Source organism: Acomys russatus, chromosome 15 (genome assembly GCF_903995435.1).
Source record: "Acomys russatus chromosome 15, mAcoRus1.1, whole genome shotgun sequence".
NCBI classification, from domain to species: Eukaryota; Metazoa; Chordata; class Mammalia; order Rodentia; family Muridae; genus Acomys; species Acomys russatus.
Genome location: NC_067151.1, coordinates 12,280,893 through 12,301,329, shown reverse-complemented (window position 1 = coordinate 12,301,329; position 20,437 = coordinate 12,280,893). Strand labels below are relative to the sequence as shown.

The following is a 20,437-nucleotide window of genomic DNA, read 5'->3' as shown; positions in this document are numbered from 1 at the left end:
GTCTGAAGCAAAGCAGGACCCTGAGGGTTCTGCAGACAGCAACTGACAACAGGCTTGGGGGTGGGGGGCACCCAGAAAACCCAGCAGCCATAGCCCTCCACCCTTCACTCTGTCCATTGAGAGCTTGGTCTCACCCTTGAAGAAAAAGGCCAAAGAACATTTCAAAGTGGTACATTTCCAGAAACAAGTGCCCCAAAACTAGGAATTAGCTCCCTGATCCAGCACTCACTGAGCATCTATAGAACCCTGGGATGGGCGTGCACCGGAAGAGAAAGCAGACATCCCAGTGCAGAGGTAAACAGAGGGAAAACTGAACGGACACAGCTTTCAGGAACCCTTTCTTCTATGTCTCTTTCCCAGGCTCAAGTGGCAAATCAGGTGTGCGGCAAGGACTGGCTGTGTTAAATCAATTAAGGTATCAAGTGGAGAAAAAAAATGCATGTACCTGACAGCCAGGCTCACAATAGGAACTCCTGACATGGTTGTAAGCAGCTCACCAAGCAAATGCTCCTCCTGCCTACCTGGCATGCCCAAGACTTCCCCGGGAGGCACACAAGCAACCAAGGCCTAAGCTGAAACCTAACTATAAGATTACAAGATACTGCAGCGGTGTTTAGGTTGCCAAAAGGAGTTTCATGGTTTCTTTACCAGTTGTCATTCTTGCCCTTGGGAATAAAGGTGTTTCCCAAACTTACTCTCTTAGCAAGAAAAAAAAAAAAGGAAATCAAAATAAGCTACAATTTTGCTTTCAAAAAAAATTTTTTTTAATTTTAAAAAAAATTTTTTAAAAATCCTAGAACATACCCAAGTCACAGGACTCGTTGGTCAGCTCATCAAGTAAAGTGAATGACAGCTACATGGGTGCATCACAGCCCAGCCCACCCTCACAAACAAGCACTCACAGACTCTCAGAACACCGTCCCCTCCCCTGCCTCAGCCCCACTTCCCCAGGCCTCTCACAGCCTGCTTTACTCACTTGACCCCTGCAGACTTTGCCTGCAGGGCACTGCTCCAGAAATCATCCACATTGTCTGGTTCAGCAAAGGCCTGAAGGCAGGCACTGAATGGGATCCTGGCTCGCACCAACTCTGGAAGAGGTCTTCTGTTAGCTTCCGCTTCCCTTCTCATTAACTCATAGGCGATCAGCTCATCTAAGGAAGAGACAGGAAGAAAGGAACCTTCTGGTCATTCTTTTTCTCTGCAAATGAGTCACACCCTCTGGGGCAGTATGCTTCCCTGTAGGTCAGGGTTGCTGCCTTGTCTGTCCGTACCACAGAAGCCTGCCCAAAGACCCTTCCCAAGACTGATAGGCTTTGTGGAGCCAGAAACACTTTTTACTTGCATTTTTTTTTTTTAATTCTTGTTTATTTTTGCTATTTCGCTTTGAGACCAACGTGAGGGAACTGAGTTCAGACCAGATCATGACTAAGACATGAGAGGCAAAAGAACCTGCTGCTCCGCCCTGCAGTGAGCCAAGTCCCCAATCTTCTATAGACGTCACACTAGAAAGTTCTGCAGCTGCCAGGGAGCCAAAGGCTTTCCTCTCCTAAGACCCTTCACTCCAGGTTGAAGAATGTAAGGCTGAAGGTCAAAACTAACCAATCACTGATAGGCCTAGACTTAATGCCCTGGTCAACAAACACAGATGAGGCCCAAAGGGGATGTAAACTTGATTCAAGAGGTCAGATTTGGGGAATGATCAGGCAGAGGGAAGGGTGGGTGTTGGAGGGAGAGGGAGAGGGAGAAAGCCCCTGCTGCCAACTTCAAACTGTCCCCAAAATGACATGACAAAGGGAAGGAGGTACAAACAAGAAGGACTGTCACTGAGCCCCAGACAATGACCAGATACGGTGTCACGTGGGTCCTTCAAGCAACTGAGATGGAGGTTGTGAGCACCACAATGGTGTGAGGTCAAGGGGAGTGTGTCTAGGCCTGCCCTTGTCTACCATTGCTGTCCTAGAAATACAACCAGCACCGAGGAAACAGTATGTCCTTGAGGATTTACCTCAGGCCTCTAATCCACTGCCTTGGAGGTGTCTCAGGGCAAGTCTATTTATAAAGTGAGCAAAGAAATACTAAGGGAAAAGAAGTTATGTGTGCTGAGAACCTCTTAGGAGCCAGAGATCTGCTCCCATTTTGACACTAACTATATACAGTTAAAACATCACATGCACTTTGAATGTCTTTTCTTGTCGATTCTTTCACAAAAGCAACAACCAAAAAAATTCCCTCCTAATCAATCGGCTTATGCCGATTTCCTAAAACCCCTCCGAAAAGCTTTTAAACACCCTCTCTGTCCACGGTTTACAGTGTACTACCTCTATTTAGCATACAAAGGTTAAGCATTACTAGAAATCCAGAAACTAAATTAGGAATCTCTTTTCTTCAAAAAGAGTATCACCCATATAGTACAGTGAATTAGAGACCACAGAACTGTTGAAGTTATTACAACCCAGATGGCTTCACTCTGTCAAGCCCTAACAACTAGATTAAAAAAAAAAAAAAAAAGCAAGTGTTAATGGATGGGTCTTATGCTTATAGTGGATAATAAGACCTAGCACAAGAAGATCCAAACCACAGCCTTGTGTGGAAGATGCTTCTGTAGTGACGGCTGCTCAGCCTGTAACCCAGGACAACAGTGTCACCAACTCATGCCACTCTCCTCATTTTGCGTTTGAAAAGGTCCCCCTGCCTCCCCATCCATGGCATACATCCATGACTTCCTACAGCATGCGTGTTCCGTTTGCAATGAGACACTTAAGCCAACATTATTTACAGACCACTCAGAACATGGAAGGCTGATGTGGGCAAGGAAACGTGACAGGGACTGCTGACGGCTCCTATTGATTGTCAGCTTGACAGGCTCTCCAGTCAGTTGGACGTAAGCCACCAGGCGCAGCTGCCCCAATCACCTAGATTAGCTTAACCCTGACAACACCTGTGAGGGATTATCTCACTTAGGTTGGTTGAAGTGGGAAAAGCCACCCTAAAAATTAGCAGCACCATTGGTGGCCAAGAGCACATTGGAAGAGAAAACATCCACCCCCCTCTGCATCCTCCTGGAAGAGGCAGTGCAACCGGCCTCTGTCAACAGGACTTTCATTTCATAATGGACAATATCCTGAAACTTTGACCCAAAATAAGCCCGCGCTTGCTTCCTTCCTTCCTCCTTTCCTTCCTTCCTTCCTTTCCTTCTTTCAGCTCCTTTTGTCAAGCATTTTATGGCAACAAAAGAAAAACTAAGACAGCCTTCATTCTCAGAAAGCAACAAAGCACACACTTCACAGCCTTACGTGACTTGTATAATGAGCAAATCTAAATGTAGCCCAAAGCTGTATGCACTTATCGAAAAACGAGAATAATTTCATCTAAAAATCAACAGAATCATCACTTTCCATAACAAATTAAGCTCCCCCAAAAGAGCAATAGGCACGCCGAGAGCATTGACCTTTACAAGGATGGCAAGTTCCCAAAAATGAGCAATCCAACAGCCATTTTGCCTTTTCCTCTCTAAGACACTAACTCTAAGGAAAATCACTCATCCATTCCATCAGAGCAGAATGAGGGCACCAGGAGCCACGCCCTGAACAAGCTACATGGAGGAGCCATGCCCTGAACAGGCTACATGGAGGAGCCATGTCCTGAAAGGGCTACGTGGCAGCTCCTCTCCTCCATTTCAACGTCCAGACATTCTTCTCTTGGGCCTCACTGCCACAAGGGCCGTGGCACAAGTGACCTCTTAGGAGGCCTTAAAGACCCAGACGCAAAGCTTGGTTGCTTCCTAAGATCTCTGACTGCACGTCTACCAACCATCAAGCTTTATACCACAGCACATTACCAACGGCATGCGAGAATCTCCGGTCCACGTCACCACAAACAGCCTCCTATAACTGTGCTGACTCCAGCCTAGCCATAAGCCGCATTTTCTGGACTCCAAAGTAGCTCCTGCCTACGGCACCTCCACAAGGCCTGGCATGATCTATTTAGCCTCCTCCACAGAAAGCCACACGGGGAGTAGGACAAGATGGGAAGGGCTGTGCAACCCAAGTGCAGCCCATCTCAGTGACTGGGGTCTCCGTCAATGACTCTCTTCCCTTCGGGTACGGTTACCTTTGTTGGTTGCTGCCTCCATGGCCACTGGTAACTGCATCAGGTAGTCCACTCTCTCTGTGTAGCGGACCTTTCTGGTCTGGCAGCATTGAATTCGCTCCTCCACCAAAAAACGGAAAACATCACTTGGGTTTTCTGAGCCAATGCGATTCCTCTGAAAGTCAGATAATAGCAGATTAAAGGATGCAGAGAAGTGAGGCCATGAAAGGAAAAACAGCACAACCCTGATTCTGGCATCGAGATCTAGTTTCACTGAGCTTATTTTTTTTCTGGACATCGGAATCGACCAAACCAAGACACTGGGATTTATATGGTGTCCCCAAACGAAGGGTTGGGTAAATAAATGTCAGTCCACTTGTAAAGTAATATTACAAAGCATTAAAACCATAGAAGACTGACATGGGTATAATTAGAAGAAGGAAAGAAACAAAGTTAACAAAATAAAAAGAGTTAAAAATACTGTCCTGGGAAAATTGAGGCATGTGTGACGCAATTTCAAATGCGAAGTAAATTATATGTAAATAAAGAAAGCACGCACTATTAGGATGTGCAAGTATATGGTCACACCCTTCCAACAGGCTAAGGGATAACACGACTCACAAACACAGAGAATTCACACGCAACTGGGAACAACTGAAGGGTCAGCTGCCAGAACTACAGCAGTTGCTACTATGGCCGTTCTGATTTTGTCCCCTCCGTTTTCTCCCTCTTCCATGCAGAACACTTTCATAATGGCTGCGGCGGGGGGTTAAGGGGCTGCTGTTTCGTTTCGTTTTGTTTTGTTGTTTGTTTGTTTTAAGGTGAGTGAAAGATTTTACTCAGGAATTCTCCAGGGCTTCCATATGTTTCAGCGTTGCTGCACTAGAAGCGGTGCTTGGATATCAAGTGCCTGGAGGCGTTCTCAGGGGTCCCTATCCAGAGACCAAACGCATCCGTAACACGCACCGCATGAAAGACATACAAAGCCAGCAGCATCTGGAACCCGAGTGTGAGAGGCAGCCATATCAAGTGTGCATAGCAGAGACAGCCACCTGGAGGCCAGCAAGTGACTGGGGTGAAGAGAAGGGGGCATTTGCTCGAGCCCTCACCAGAGCAGCGGGGTGCGTTTCGGACCACCCTGCAGGATGCTCTCAAGACTCACCTCTACCAGATTGACCAAGTGCAAGAAAAACTCCTGGGCATCTTGCTGTCTGTTGGAGGAGAATTCCGGGTGGCTCTTGCTGACGAAGGCCTTGAACATGCGCGGAGAGATCCCGTTCTGCTGAGGCTACAGTATAAAGACAAAATCATCCAACAGCCATGAAAACCTGCTACTATCATTCTGCTAAAGGGACATAGCAATAAAATGACTCCCAGTGGCATAATGCTATCCTCATAAATCAGAGCATCCCTCTGTGCACATCAGAGAAGCTTCTTGCAGTATATGGTAATTACCATGGGGACCCACAACTGGACAGTGGCAGAGAGAGAGAGACTTCATAGGGCATCCAGTCCTAAATGATAAGTCTTTATCAAACTCTTCCCTTCGTGCCTCCAGGATCTATGCAGAAGAGGAGGCTGGAGGATTGTAAGAGCCAGTCAGAATTCTGGATTACTCCAGGGAAGCAGCATCTTCCAGACACAACAGGACTGAAGTACTTATGAACTCACAGAGACTGTGACAGAATGCACAGGGCATGCGCAGATCCCAGCACTGACAAGGAGGGGTGGACACATGACCCAACCTCTAACACAGAAGCTGTCTGCCATGATACTTGCTGATAAGTGGAAAATCAGTTGTCCAGCATCGCTGGACGTAACAGCAACACTCCAGGGCAGGCCCTACGGCCATGAGTAGTCAGCAACACACGACAAAGGCCATGTCTTGTTTTGTTTTGGAATTTTACCTTACTGGATTTTTTGTTTGCTTGGCTTTTGGTTTTGGTTTTGGTTTGTTTTTAGAAAAAAAAACAAGAAAGAACATGAAGCTGGGTTAAGTAGGGAAGATCTGAGAGAGTTAAAGGAGGGCAAGGAACATGATCAAAATACATTGCTGGGATAAGTAAATGAATAAAAACACTAAATTTTTTTAAAAAATCAGTAGATAGCCTCCCCCCGCCCCCGTATACATTCAAAGCCTGAATTACAAGTTGGTCAGGTCTTACTGTGAATGCCACCGCTAAATAAGGAAAAGGGGAACCCTGACAAGAGCCAGCATGGAGCTCCATCCCCAACACCGCAGGAAGCAGGTGTGCACATCTGTACAGATTACACATCTGTAAGCCCAGCACTCAGGAGGTAGAGGCAAGCTCAGAAGCCCAATGTCACCCTTAGCTGCACAGCAAGTTCAAGGCTACCCTGGCATCCATGAGACTGTCTAAACATATACACACACACATACGCATACATATAAGTGTATGGATGTATACAGGGAGGCTGTCTAAAAATATACACACACATATGCATACATATATGTGTATGGATGTATACAGGGAGGGACACACAGATATTAAAACCTTATATAGAGTTGATAGGACTCTTCACATGAACTTGGAGCTAAGACCAGTGGGTGGCCAAGGCACCACTTTGTAAACAAGTATGAGGCCCACTGTCTTGGTTGTAAGCTGCCTCTTGACCACTCACTTTGTAAAATGGTGGTCCAGAAGTCTCCAAAATAGCACAACCACCCAGGGGGCCTGTGGCGTGACTAGGGTACTGTACTTACTTCTGCCATGAGCAAGTGAAAATCATAGTAACTAAAATCAGAGAGAAGACTGGAGTGCTCAGGCTCTCTCCCAGGAGCGTGTGCAGGACTCCGAAACAGCATGCAGGTGCACAGCCAGGCAGTGTCCACTGGCTTCCCAGAGCCTGATGGCTTAATTACTGAGCAGGAAGTGTGCTAGCTGGAGGCTCCCAGCACGTCAGAGCAACCATTGAAGATATTTCTGACCACACACACACACACACACACACATACACACATCTCAACCTGTCCCCAACACACAAGATTATAAGAAAGTTGCAGCTCAGTTTTAGCACTGTACAGTATTTGGAGAAAGAACTGTTAGCATCGCTCTGAGTAACTGACCTAATAGGAACAATTCAGTGTTCGAAATAAAGGCAGTACAGATCAGTGTTGTGCATGGCCAGTTCTCCCAGCAGCCTCGTCCCCCAGCGGCCACACTTCAAGCCTAACTGTGACCGTGCAAATGCTAGACAGTCTTTCCTCCTGCTGTTTACTATCATCTGATTTAAAACAACCAGACTGAAATTACGCATCAACCGAATGTGGTGGAGAAAAACAACCTTGAAAGATATTGTGTTGATGGTTTGATTCACTTAGAAATATTGTCTTGTATTTGTGTGCAATGAAATGTGCTTTTTCAGCCGGGTGTGGGTGGTACACGCCTGTAACCCCAGCACTCTGGGAGGCAGAGGCAAGTGGATCTCTCTGAGTTTGAGGCCAGCCTGGTCTACAAAGTGAGTCCAGGACACACAGAAACCCTGTTTCAAAAGAGGAAGGAAGGAAGGAAGGAAGGAAGGAAGGAAGGAAGGAAGGAAGGATGAAAGAATAAAAGAAAGAAAAGTGCTTTTCCTGGGGGAAAAAAGAATGTTACATATGCCCAACAGGGGTAAACACAAACTAAAGAAAGCAAAGCTACATGCTTAAAGCTAAAATCCTACCACTTCTTTGTAGCAGGACACTGGTTACCTCAGATGATGCTAAAACCCACAATGGATGGTGTCAACATTATTTAATTTGGGAATTAGATAAACTATCCAGGAGACAGTTTCTCAGAACACACAACTACTTCAAACATGCTATCTGCCAGAGAAAAAGCTTGAAGAGTTTCTACCTTTAAATTCTTTGAAATGTATCATGCAGGAGAATCTGAGTTTGATCCTCAGCATAAATTAGATAGATAGACAGACAGACAGACAGATATCAAGGACAACTTTTTAAGGACATGGTAGAGCCCAAATTAAATATTAGGCAGGAGAGGTGACTCAGCAGTTAAGGTTGCTTACTCTGCCCAGGTTCAGTCTCCAGCACCCACATACTGGCCAGTCACAACCACCTAATTCCAGCTCCAGGCAACTTGATGTCCTTTTCTGGACTCCACTGGCACTTGCACACATATTGCATGTGTGCATGCACACACACACACACACACACACACACACACACACACACACACACACACACACAATATCTCACAAAGAAGTTCAAATCCTGAATGCGCTGGTTGGTCTTGTCAATGTGACAGAAACTTAGATGCATCTGAGAAGCATACACCACAATTAAGAAAACGCTTCTGTAAAAATGGCCTACAGGTAAGCCTGCAGGCAAAGCACCTAAGGGAGGACCCAGCCCATTTTGGATGGTGCAACCCCTGGGCAGGTGGTTGCAGTGTGTAAAAGAAAGCAGGCTGAGCATGTCATGACCAGCAAGCCAGTAAGCAGTGTGCCTCCATGGTCTCTGGTTCAGTTCTGGACTCCAGGTTCCCACCCTGCTTAAGTTCCTGTCCTGACTTCCTTTGGTGATGGACCGCTACCAGGAAGTGTAAGAACAAAATAAACCCTTTCCTCCCCAAGTTTCTTTGGTCATGGAGTTTAATTTATCACATCACTAGAAAGCATAACTTAAGATCCTGTGAATTTTTTTTAATAGATGAAATACTTTGTTATCTAAGATGTTACTAAAGATATAGGATTTCCCTTGGTCTCTAGCAGATGATTTAATATCAGGATGCATATGTATCAGAAATGAGCCAAGACATAAGGCAAAGGGCAGAGGTGAGAAGTGAGAGGCCCACGCTATTGAGCTAGCTGGTAATTTGCAAACTTGAACAGCTCCATCCAAGCAGATGCCAGGGCAAGATCCGGAAACTGTCCACAGCAGCTGCATGGGCCCCAGATGGCCTGGGTGCTCCGAAGTTCACATCGGCTACCTTTGCAGGAGCTTTCTGCAGGATTTCTGCTTCCACACAGGAAGAGCCTGGCCTTCAACAAGCATGATGTGATGTGAACTATTAGCAAAAAGAAGTTCCCTACACTGTCAACAGAAGTAGAAGATTCTACTGTGGGATATTAGTCTATTTGAGAAACTTAAAAAATAAAATAAACTAAAAAGTGCCTTAATTCAACCTCTATCCTGAATGTCACAGGAGCCAAGGTTGGACCAAAATCCTACTCCCACCCCTACCCTGCAATCAAGACCTTTTTTCCAGTGACACAAAGCACACTGTAGCTACTCAGTGAGGGATTTTTGTTTTTATTATTTGTTTGTTTTCAACTTTTTTTTTTTTAAGGCAGAGCCTCATTTTGCCCAAGTTGGCCTTCAGCTCACTATGTACCTTGAATTTCTTTCTTCTTTCTTTTTATCCTTGGTTTGTTTGTTTGTTTGTTTGTTTGTTTTTTTCAAGACAGGGTTTCTATTATAGTCCTGGCTGTCCTGGACTCGCTTTGTAGACCAGGCTGGCCTCAAACATACAGAGATCTGTCTGCCTCTGCCTCCCCAAGTGCTGGAATTACAGGTGTGTGCCACTGTGCCCAATTTAAATTTCTAGTCCTCCTGCCTCCACCTCCTTTGTTGTCAGAACACAGTCCAGTAATGGAGTCATGAGAGGAGAATTCTGAGTGCTTATGCGAAAACTCCAAGGAAAAAAACAAACAAAAGTCTTGTGAATGCCTCAAAACATGGAACTGTTCTTTGAATGTGGCTTCCTGCTCCTGCCAGTGTAGCAGATAGAAAGAGTTTCCCTCAGATTACTCATTATTGCTTACTGTTGCTATCCAATTAAATGTATAAACTATACTTAATATGCCTCTGTGGAAAAAGCGTGTTTTGCCACATGTGTCTTATCCTTGTAATTATATATAGATTAAACTCATGAGAACTTGTGATTTTTCTTAATGCTCAGAATATAAATTGTCTGATGCTATGAATAGACTTGGCCATCGCATGAGACTTTAGTTTGCCTTATTTAGCGAGTCCATTTCCCCACATCCCAGAGCCTCTGGAGCTGGGACACTTTGCGATGGGATCACAATCCTGCACCATACCACACTCAGTCTACGCACGGCTGGGAATAGAACCCAGACCTTCAAGCATGTGAGGCCAGCACTCTACCAATTAAATATGCCAAGTTCCTTGGTATTCTTTCTTCAAGACTGTTAGGTCCTTCCTAGTTCTATAAGCCAGGGATGGGTCTTCTAAGTCAGCTAGAACAAAGGTCACAAACCCAAATGCCAGGAGCGTTAAACAGGTCACAGGTCACAGGTCACAGGGATTGGAGTCAGCTGGGAATCACACCCTTGCATGTACAGGACTGCCACTGAGGGGCTAGGGTGTGGATATTAGGCAGGAACCAAGAAAACACACTAAGTGGCCACATATGGCCCAAGGGAGGCCAGTCATTCTCACCTGCCTTTCTGGATGAAAACAGCAACTGGTTCTGATGCTGAGGACAGCGGGCAGGCAGGTGTTTGTAGGATGCATTGGCACAGCCCTATCTAATGAGAACAGTGAAAGTCATAGAGCCAGCAAAGCTGTTTGACAAAGCTCCAGCAAAGGTGAGCAGAGTGATGCAATCACTGTGGCATGGTCGCTTTGACCTCTACATGCCCCATGCTTAGAGGGCTTTTATTATTTGTACAGCTTGGAGATATTGGATTGATGGACATTTCCTTATGAATCATTTACACCCTCTACCAGGAGTACTGCTTCTAAGCTTCCCCAGGAAAGTCCTAACCATACTATCCCTCCCACTTTTAGGAGAGATATCCTTATCTGGCCCTATGTGAAGGCCTTCCTTGTGCCCTGGAGCTTGTGACTAAAGTAAATATGGCAAAGACCTCCTTATGAGGCTCTGACTCAAGGATACTCTCAGCACATCTGCCCCTGCACTTACAAGATAATTAGAACAAAGTAAACTTTAAAAGGTAAACAATATTCGGTAGGCTAGAGAAGTTGGCAGCAAATCAAAGTAAAAGCCTCTTCCATATACTGGTGGACAAAGAATGGTGTGGGTTAATGATAAAAGAATTAAGACCACCTTTCTTGGAAAAATTAGCTCAGTTAAGGCCACTATGATGTCATCTGAGCAAGGAGAAAAAATACCAAGATTAGATATATAAATAAATCCTACAAATATATAAAATAGAAGCATTATATTATGGCAGAAATTAAATAATAACTGCAGCAACTTTGTTCTGAAGAAGACTTTTCTTGGGCCCAGTGACAATTGGCCCTCTGATTATTAAAAGTTGGCAATACACTTCCTGGGAGATGACAAACTGCCCAGGCTGGCTTGGAGGTTTTCTTTCTGTCTTGCGAACCACAAGAGCTACCAGGCTGAGAACAGGCTGTCATGCTTTGGCAAAATATGCCCTTAAAACTACATGACTGTCTATAACATTGGAGCCTCATCTTCAGCCTTCTGGCCCAATATCTCTGCCAGATTTATTCGCAAGGCAGGAATTATTGAGGACTTGCTTACTCTGTATTGGCAGAGGTAAGCCGTCGACTCTGCCTGCATCTAGGCTGCCCATTTTTAAGCAGAATTTTGTTTGTGACTGTTCAGGCAGTAAGCTGTCTCAGTCATTTTGTTCATTTTGGAAGCCGCTAACCTGCACTGCTGGTTCACTCAGGAATTTAAGTCTTATTCCTTCTCAAGTCTCTGAGGGGTGTTGAAGACCAGATAGTTTAGTTTTACAATCAAGTTTAGTTGGTTAGGGGATAAGATCTTTTTAGATCAAGATAAAGGAATTAAGTTAATAGAGATGAGATAGGCTAGATATTGAATTTCATTCAGAAATTTAGACCCAACAAGACAGGAAAGATGTTTACTTCAAGTTTGACAAAGATAAATAGCCAAATCACTGTGAATGTAACATTTATAGAACTCATGATTGTCACATGGCTCTCCTTGAGTGTATAGTTTGTTTTATGCATGTGTGTAATAAAGTAAATGTATATGGAAAAAAAACTATATGACTTAAATATTGGGTTATGGGCTTGATTTTTTTTTTTTTAAGTTAGTAAAAGAAAACTCTGTTCAGTTATGGTCTATCAATGATGACTAAACTTATGACCAAGGAAAGGTTAAAGCACGTGTCCAGGGACAAAAATGATCTGATCTATGTTTCAGAACAACATGCATATATCCCTGCCAATTGAAATCTGTATAAAACAAAAACAAAAAATAAAACAACAACAACAAAACACTCTGACTACCAGGCAGTCAGGATGTAAATTCCTCTTGATGCCCATGTCTGACTCATTCCTCCTCAACACTTTTGCACCCATCCTTTTCCAGGCCCTGATCGCTCACAGGGCTGGACCCCGGCAATGAGTAAGTATCGTGCCCTGATCATGCTCCTCCCGCATGCAGGGGCACGCAGACCCTCTGCACCCTGGTCCCTCAGAACCGCGGAGCACTCCCGCTGCCGTGGTGTGGGAACCTTGGTGTTCCCGGCTCAGAAATCCGTGCAACTCCCCGAACCGTCCACTGGAGCCTCCAAACACGGTCCACACCGCTTGCCACCATCTTGGATCCCCACATGTATTGTTCTGGGTCAGGGGTATATATTACTATGAGTGGCCAAGGGCCTCATGGTAGGAACCAAATTCAGTTTCATTTCGGGACACTTCTAACCTGAAGAGTTTACACTTCTTCCAATAAGGAGATTCTAAAAGCACCAAAATGGTCATAAAATGCACAAAAGTTTTCCCATCCTGACATCTGTGGTTCCATGATCTGCATCCAGTCATGCAGCCCTGCAGGACCAGATTCCTTGTCTCCACCAGACAAGACAGAGCTGTCCCCCCAAAGAAAGCTACCCAAAGCCCAGCATAGAGCAAACAATGTCACAGAATAATGAGATGAAAACATAATGCCTTTTAATCAACCATCACTCCTTTAAAGTCTCATGGAAACTAGAAAAAGAAGCCTGGCTGACCAGCCCCCTAACCCAAACACATCTTCCAGTGAAGACCCATCCCTCACCCCACCCCTCCACCTACTCCACACCTCCACCCCCCCCCCTACTCTCACCCCTACCCCCACCCCACAACCCTCCACCCACCCCCACCCACCCCACTCCCCCCACCCCACCCCACCCCCACCCCAGTTCAGGTGGATTTGTAGCCAGTATCTTGCACAGCTGGGTGACAAGGCAATCTGAGAAGGTGTGTTCTCCCTGCCCCACCCCTTGACTCTCCTGGGCTCTCTAAGGAAAGCATCTGTTTCCCTCCTTCACCCACCCCCCACCTCAGCATACTTCCCTCCCCTTCCAGATCCCAACGTGGACCTTTCCTCTTCACAGCCTACTTCCCCCTTTTGCCCGCTTCCACCAGCAGCTGCCTCTGCATGACCAAGAATGAGCTCACTTTTTACTCCCTGCTCTTAAATTACCACGTTAGTTAAGGAGAGCTGACCAAACCGGGAGCACAGAGGTCAAAAATTTAAGACCCAGCATGGCACAGGCCTAAGCACCAAGTGAGTGTGTGAACCCTGGATACTCTGAAGAGACAGCAGGGAGTGGGAAAGTGGATCTGGATTGCACTCAGGGGGGTTGTGGCCATAAATGTAAGGCATGTTGAACGCAGCCACATAGACCATGCACTGCATATTGCCAAGGGCACCAAGCAAAGGGAGCAGGTTGCAAGCAATGCCCTCTGGAGCTGTGTAACAGTGAAGCAGCCAGTGTGCACATGGAGATCCACGGAGCCCATCTTTCAGCTAGTCTATCAACTATAGGTAACCAACGGGCTTTGCCTGGTTGAGCATGCTGGGAGCCACTCGGTAACTTTCAAACAGCTCTTAATCCTCAGCTCTGGGGAGAGCCTGAGAAACCCATGTGCTCTGCTTTAGAAAAGAGAGCCTGTGGTAAGCATACTGGAAGCTGACGCAGCGGGATCAACAGTTCAAGGCCAGCCTGGAAATCCATCATAGAACTATTTACATTTTCTCCCAGGCGCTGGAGAGATGGTTCAGAGGTTAAGAGCACTGCCTGCTCTTCCAAAGGTCCTGAGTTCAATTCCCAGCAACCACATGGTGGCTCACAACCATCTGTAATGAGATCTAGGGTCCTCTTCTGGCCTGCAGGCAGACATGCAGGCAGAACACTGTAAATATAATTAATAAATAAATCTCTAAAAAAATATGATGGATATAAGTCAACTCATGATACAGCTCCCCACAAACAAGTATTACAAAAAAGAAATAAAGAAAGAAAAGAAACACTCTCTCAAGAGGATCAAACACACAGGAAGCTCAGGAAACTTACAAGGCTCAGGAAGGCTCAAGACTTACAAGACCCTCCCTAAGGCTCTATAAGCAACGAACAACTCTGAGCAAGAAGAAACTCTTCGGTAGATCTGTCTTCAGAGTGGACAAAGAGTTATAGAGGTTCCACTTTCCTGAGTCACTGTCCATGTGCAATGTGCTTTGAGGCACCCACACTCCTGTCAGTCACCTCTCACCCTTGTTCCTCTAAGCATTCCCCAAGAAACTCATCGGCTCACCAAATCACACTTGAGAAAACTGTTACTCTGGTCTGTTGTGGATGCTCTATCTCCAGTGAGTACACGCTGTTCATATCCCTGCAGGAAAAGTTATACAACACTGACCTACACAGGGAGAGTCTTTCTAGAAGGAAGAAAAGGGGGCAAGGGGGGAGTAGAGGGGAAGAGAGGAAAGGAGGGAGACAGGAGGACCTAGCCAAAAAAAACCCAACCAAACAAACAAACAAACAAAAAAACGATAGATAGATAGATAGATAGATAGATAGATAGATATAGGCATAGATATCTGGAGGTTAAGATAAGAAACACATAGAGAACCAGACTCATGTTGAAGGAGGGAGGTTGCAGGGTTTAGGCTTCATGCCTTCCATCCCAGCTCTGCCTTAAGAAAATCATGACTGAGGGCACACATATGGCCCAAGTGTGACCCAAGTCAGTGGGAACACTGATACTGCCTTCTCCTTACCATTGTTTTCAAGAACACAGGGACAGCTCGCTGAGTTTACAACAGCCCCTTTGCCAACACAGTGGCCAGAGTCCCAGCCACCCACACCTCAGCCTGGCACCCACACCTCAGCCTGGCACATGGGGACACAGCCTGGCACTCGGGGACACATACCTTTTGTTCCTCCTTCATCACCTGCTCAATGAGCTCAGATTTCACCGGAGGCTTCGAGTACTGGCCAGAGAGGAGGCCATGCCCCAACTTAGTCCTAGCCAGGAGAGAGACAAACAATAAAGAGATGTGCAGAGGACACACGGGATCTTGTAGCCAGGCTGCTCACTAGCTATCCGGATTCCTCACAAACAGCTTGGCATTGCCTCTGCTTGATTCTGACACCACTTTCAAAGTGTCCTCAGTACTTTACAGCTTTATTAATAATCTCTTCTTATAAAGGTAACACACACCCATTCTATAACACTTTAAAAAATATGGAAAATAAAGAAGAAAATGGAATTGCCTTCAACTCAGCAGTAACCAACTTGAACACCTCACCGGAAACTCAAAACCCAGCGCTGGGTACTCACATCTGTGTGTTGAAGTCCTGCGTTGGATCTAAAGGTGAGTAGTCAAATATCCTTGGGAGGTTTCCTACATACCTAGGAGACAACAGGATGGTCACCACACAGAAATGGGACAACAGACCCAAGCTGTCGCTCTACAGCCACTCTGCTGAGGTAAGGCTTTCCTGAGTTCCTCCCTCTCAGCAGACTCATGAGCTATCCCCCCCGCCCCGCATCCAAAGCGTCCATAGATGAGTTTCACCCACCCTAGAGGCTCTGTCCCCCACATCACTCCGACATATCAGAAACCATGTCACCACAATCGCTGCCGCCCAAACAAGCAGCATCCAGCAAATGGGGAGGCTAAGGCAAGAGGGTTGCAAGTTCAAAGCCAGCCTGCTTGTGCTACATAGTAAGGCCCTGTCCCGTGCAAAATAGCTAAGGTTCTTCTTCAAGCTCTTCTTTAGCCAAGGTGACAATCAGACCCTGAACCCTGCCTGTATCCTTATGTATCCTCAAAACAAAGCCCCTTCCCCAAGCCTGCCCATGCTCATCTGTTAGGAATCTTAGTTGGCCTTGCTAGAGTCACGGCCACATCCTTCACCGTGACCCATCTTGAAGAGAGGTCTGCTCTACTATCTTAGCAGGTATTTATGTAACATTTCCCTCTACTGTTAGGAATTGGGCCAATGATTTCAAAATGCAGGCAACAGCAATGGCACCTACCCTAACAACCTTTCTTGAAGTAAGGCTTTCTTAAGAAAAAGGCTTCCTGTGTGGCTGGGGAATTCTTCGTTACACCCCTATGATAAAGGGGGTGACCCTGCCATTATCCCGTGAGAGAAGCAACATCATGGGGTGCAACTCCACTAGGTACCATGCAAGTCACCCACCCCCAAACCTGGCTCCAAAGCTGAAACTTTGCAGGCTGTCACTGCTTGGCTACTCTTTCTCCCAGCTGGTCACACTCTTGACAAAGCAGTACTAGCCTTAGCCCTGACACCTGATACTGACATGTGGTCACTCCCTCCACTTCCACAGCTCATTTCCTATTCACCCTCTCTACTTTTGGTTGTGATTGAGTGATTCATTGATTGATTGATTGATATCTCTGACTATTCTATACTAAAGTGCAACCTATGTGATGACAGAGACTCTGTGTAGACAGTATCAACAGTAACAGAAGAGTGTCTAGCATGGAAAATATTTGGTACGCATCTACTAAATAAACAGACTTACATCATCTATAAACTTAAGGTCCCCCCCCCCAAAAAAAAGAAAAGCCATGCTTGAGTTACAGATTCTACAAGCAAATGGCTGGACTTAAAGGTTATAGAAAGTTAAAACATAGCAGACCAGCGCTAAATTGTCTTGGGCTATTTTTCGTTCCTTTGAAAATCATTCACTGCCCACTCATGGAATGCAACTAACCTAACATCCTGTAACTATTAAGGCCTAAAACGTGTGTTCTCAGCAGACCACTAGCTTCCACGAGTCAAAAGTCATCAGATAGTATCTGATTCCTACAGCAGAGATGGCCCCACTTTCTGGGGTCTGTCGCTCTGTGGTCCTCAACAGTACATTTGGTAAGACTTTGACTTATGATTTTCTTTATTTTGTAACTAATAAAATCTCATGTGACCAATTTGAAGTGAGCATATCTTTTGGGGCAACCTGTACACAAATTCTTTGGGCAGGGTCGCTCACATTTTACTCAAGGATAAACAATCTGTATTCCTTTTGCAATGAGAACTAACTATGTTAACACACTATAACATCACATCGCCAAGCTCAACAAATGATTACCACTAATCAAATGGGAAACGCATTGCCACACCTGGATGCCTGTCCCCAAAGGCCACATGTTGTTAAAGGTTGGTTCCCCAGCCTGTGGCATTACTGGAAAGTGGGACTAGTGGGAAGAGGTAAAGTCACTGGGGTTGCGAGGTGCCTTCAGACGAGACAGTGGGGCTTCTCCATACTACACAAAACGCCCCTGAAATGAATGCCTCTACTTCACCAAGCATTACTGCCACCATGCGCTATGTGTACTAGCTGGTTTTCTGTGTCAACTTGACACAAGCAAAAGTCATCAGAGGAAGGAGCCTCAGTTGAGGAAATACCTCCAATTGTGAAATATTTTCTCAATTAATGATGAATGGGAGAGGGCCCAGCACCTGGTAGGCGGTGCCATGCTTGGGCTGGTGGTCCTGGGTTCTATAAGAAAGCAGGCCGAATAAGCCATGAGGAGCAAGCCAGTAAGCAGCACCCCTCCATTGCCTCTGCATCAGCTCCTGCCTCTAGGTTCCTGCCCTGCTTGAGTTCCTGTCCTGACTTCCTCCAATGATGGACTATGATCTGGAAGCATAAGCTGAATAAACCCTCTCCTCCCCAGCTTGTTTTTTGGTCATGGTGTTTCATCACAGCAATAGAAACCCTAACTAAGACACTATGCCAAAGGCCCAAAGCAATGGGGCCAATTGGTCAAGAATAGAGAAAGGTTTAAATCTTATAATCAAAACACAGGCATGAGTTACATGTTGATTAAAGAAAAAAATGTACAAAGTTAATTATCTGTCAAACTTGACAATGTAGGGAAAAAAGTTTCCTAAATAACACCAAAAATGTTGAAATTTGAAAGAGCACAAGACTCTCCCATTATAACTTAAAGTAAATAATTTATACACAACTTTCCAGGGGGCATTCCACAGTCACTACAAAAAGAAACCTTAGGGTGTGTATCACGTAAGACAAGACTGCCATACTCAAGAGATGAAAACAGACAGAAACATGGTTAAAAATTTACCATACACAGCACATGCCTCTGAAAAAGCTTCCCAAGCTAGAGCTTCAAACTGCCTGCCCCTCTTTCCCATCCCTCGCACTCACCTGCCAGTGGTGTGTGTCCCCCCTCCTACCTCCTTCCCTCCCCTTTCATGGGATACACCACATTTATAACTGTACTCTTAAACTTATCTACTGAAAGTGTCTGTCTGTCTTAGTATGTTCCCTCAGGCCAGATATCACACTCTTGAGTTTACTCTTGAATCACACACACACACACACACACACACACACACACACACACACACACACACTTAAATGTAACATAATAGCTCATTCTTTACATGGAACTTGAAAAGTGTATGTGGGAAATTGACAGTATGTTTTCAAAGCCAGACACAGCACTAGGAGGTCATCTGAGCTGCCATACAGTTACGGAAGCACCATGGGACTTGTAGGCTTCATCTCCACGTGGCACCCTGTGCTGCTGCTCCTAGCACGATGCCTGTTGGTCAGTCTCTCTCAGTACTCATGTCTTCTCCCACATCTAACCCAGTGTAGAAACCTACCCACTCTAAACTCCGGGGCTGTGAGGCTTCCTGCCCTAAGCACAACCCAAGGCAGGAAATGCCCCACAGACATGACAACTTATAAAGGAAGGCACAGGGGAAAAGAGGGCACCTCGTACCTGCAGAATGAGGAAGCACTCTAAATCAGTGCGCCCAGGGTGTCAAATTCTCCAACTCAGATAGATAAATGATTTCAAAGCAATCATAAAAGTACTTAATTGGACATCTGAAATTCCACATTCAAGGTGAGGTGACACCAAATACTACACCAGTCTCTAGGAGTTTGATCAGTGTCCACCCTTTGCTCACTGCAGACTCACACCAAGCAGCCCAGACTACCTGAGAATCACACTGTTAACCAAAAAAATGAGAATCCAAAATCCTCTATACAATGACCCTCTACTGGACAATAGATGCTGCCCGCACAGGTCACTGGCCACGTACAGAAAGGGTCTGGGAGGTAAAGCTGGAGGCCGATATATTCTTGCCATAGAGAGTGTGGTCCAAGAGCCATGATGACGTGAGGTGTGGTTCCATCTCCAAGCACTCCTCACGGCATCTGATTGTATAGCACTGCGTGAGTGTTACTCTCACGGGGCCTCGGAGTGGGGAGCCACACTTCCACCGTGATGCAGCAGACTCCTCAAGCAGAGCGGACTAGCCCAGGGAAACTGACAACACAGTGGCCCACCATCAGCGGGGCACACTTACGCTCTCTGGAACTCTGGGATGCTGAAGATGGCCTGCATGACGGAACTGAGGTAGCAACTGTTGCCCACGTTCTTCAGGCCCGTGTACCCTGGGCCATACATCGGCTTCAGCTTAGTCCCCGACTCCTGGATCACTTCCCACTCGCTGACTCTGGGTTTGATGTCGTTGTCCTGGAGCCCGTTCTCTGTCTGAGGCATCGTTAAAGAGAGAGAGGACAGAAGGGAGCTTTATACAGGATTCACACTCAGAACTCAAGTCCAGGAATCAGTTCTGACACAATGGCTATTTCTGCCATTTTCCTCGGATTACAAGGGGGAAAAAAAAATGAACAGTCTATCAAAGACCTAAAGAGACAACGATTACGTAAGAGTGTAAATGCACCTAATGCCACAAAACTATACTTGAAATTAACTAAAAGGGCAATTTTATAAATATTTTACTATAATTTTTTAAAACATGAAAAGGGTTTGGGTTTTGTTTGTTCTGGTTTTGTTTTGTTTTGTTTTGTTTTGTTTCAGGAAAGAGAAAGAACAAGAAGGAGAGAGAGATGTCAACTAGTGAAGGGTGTGGCTCAAATGCTTGCAGAGCGTGAATGAAGTCCTGGGGTCTGCCCATGCCCCCCACCACATAGCCTGGGCATGGTGAGGCAGGAAGAGCAGAAGTTCAAGGCCATTCCCGGCTACAGGGTTGAGAGGCCAGCCCTGGCTATATGAGACCCTCACAAAAACCAAAAGTGAACAAACAAAAC

At 45.7% G+C, this 20,437-nt stretch overlaps 1 protein-coding gene across 2 annotated transcripts in view; it reads right to left on the bottom strand.

Moving 5' to 3' along the window:
- The window catches only part of Usp13 (ubiquitin specific peptidase 13), a 105,557-nt gene that overhangs the window by 26,586 nt on the left and 58,534 nt on the right, over positions 1-20,437 (bottom strand). For both annotated transcript variants that reach the window (XM_051157044.1, XM_051157043.1), the window contains exons 8-13: positions 19,690-19,877; positions 15,650-15,721; positions 15,240-15,333; positions 5,252-5,377; positions 4,111-4,264; positions 977-1,151 (exon numbers count right to left, since the gene is read on the bottom strand). In XM_051157044.1, coding sequence (XP_051013001.1) covers positions 977-1,151; positions 4,111-4,264; positions 5,252-5,377; positions 15,240-15,333; positions 15,650-15,721; positions 19,690-19,877 — 809 coding nt within the window. The remainder of the gene's footprint in view (positions 1-976; positions 1,152-4,110; positions 4,265-5,251; positions 5,378-15,239; positions 15,334-15,649; positions 15,722-19,689; positions 19,878-20,437) is intronic.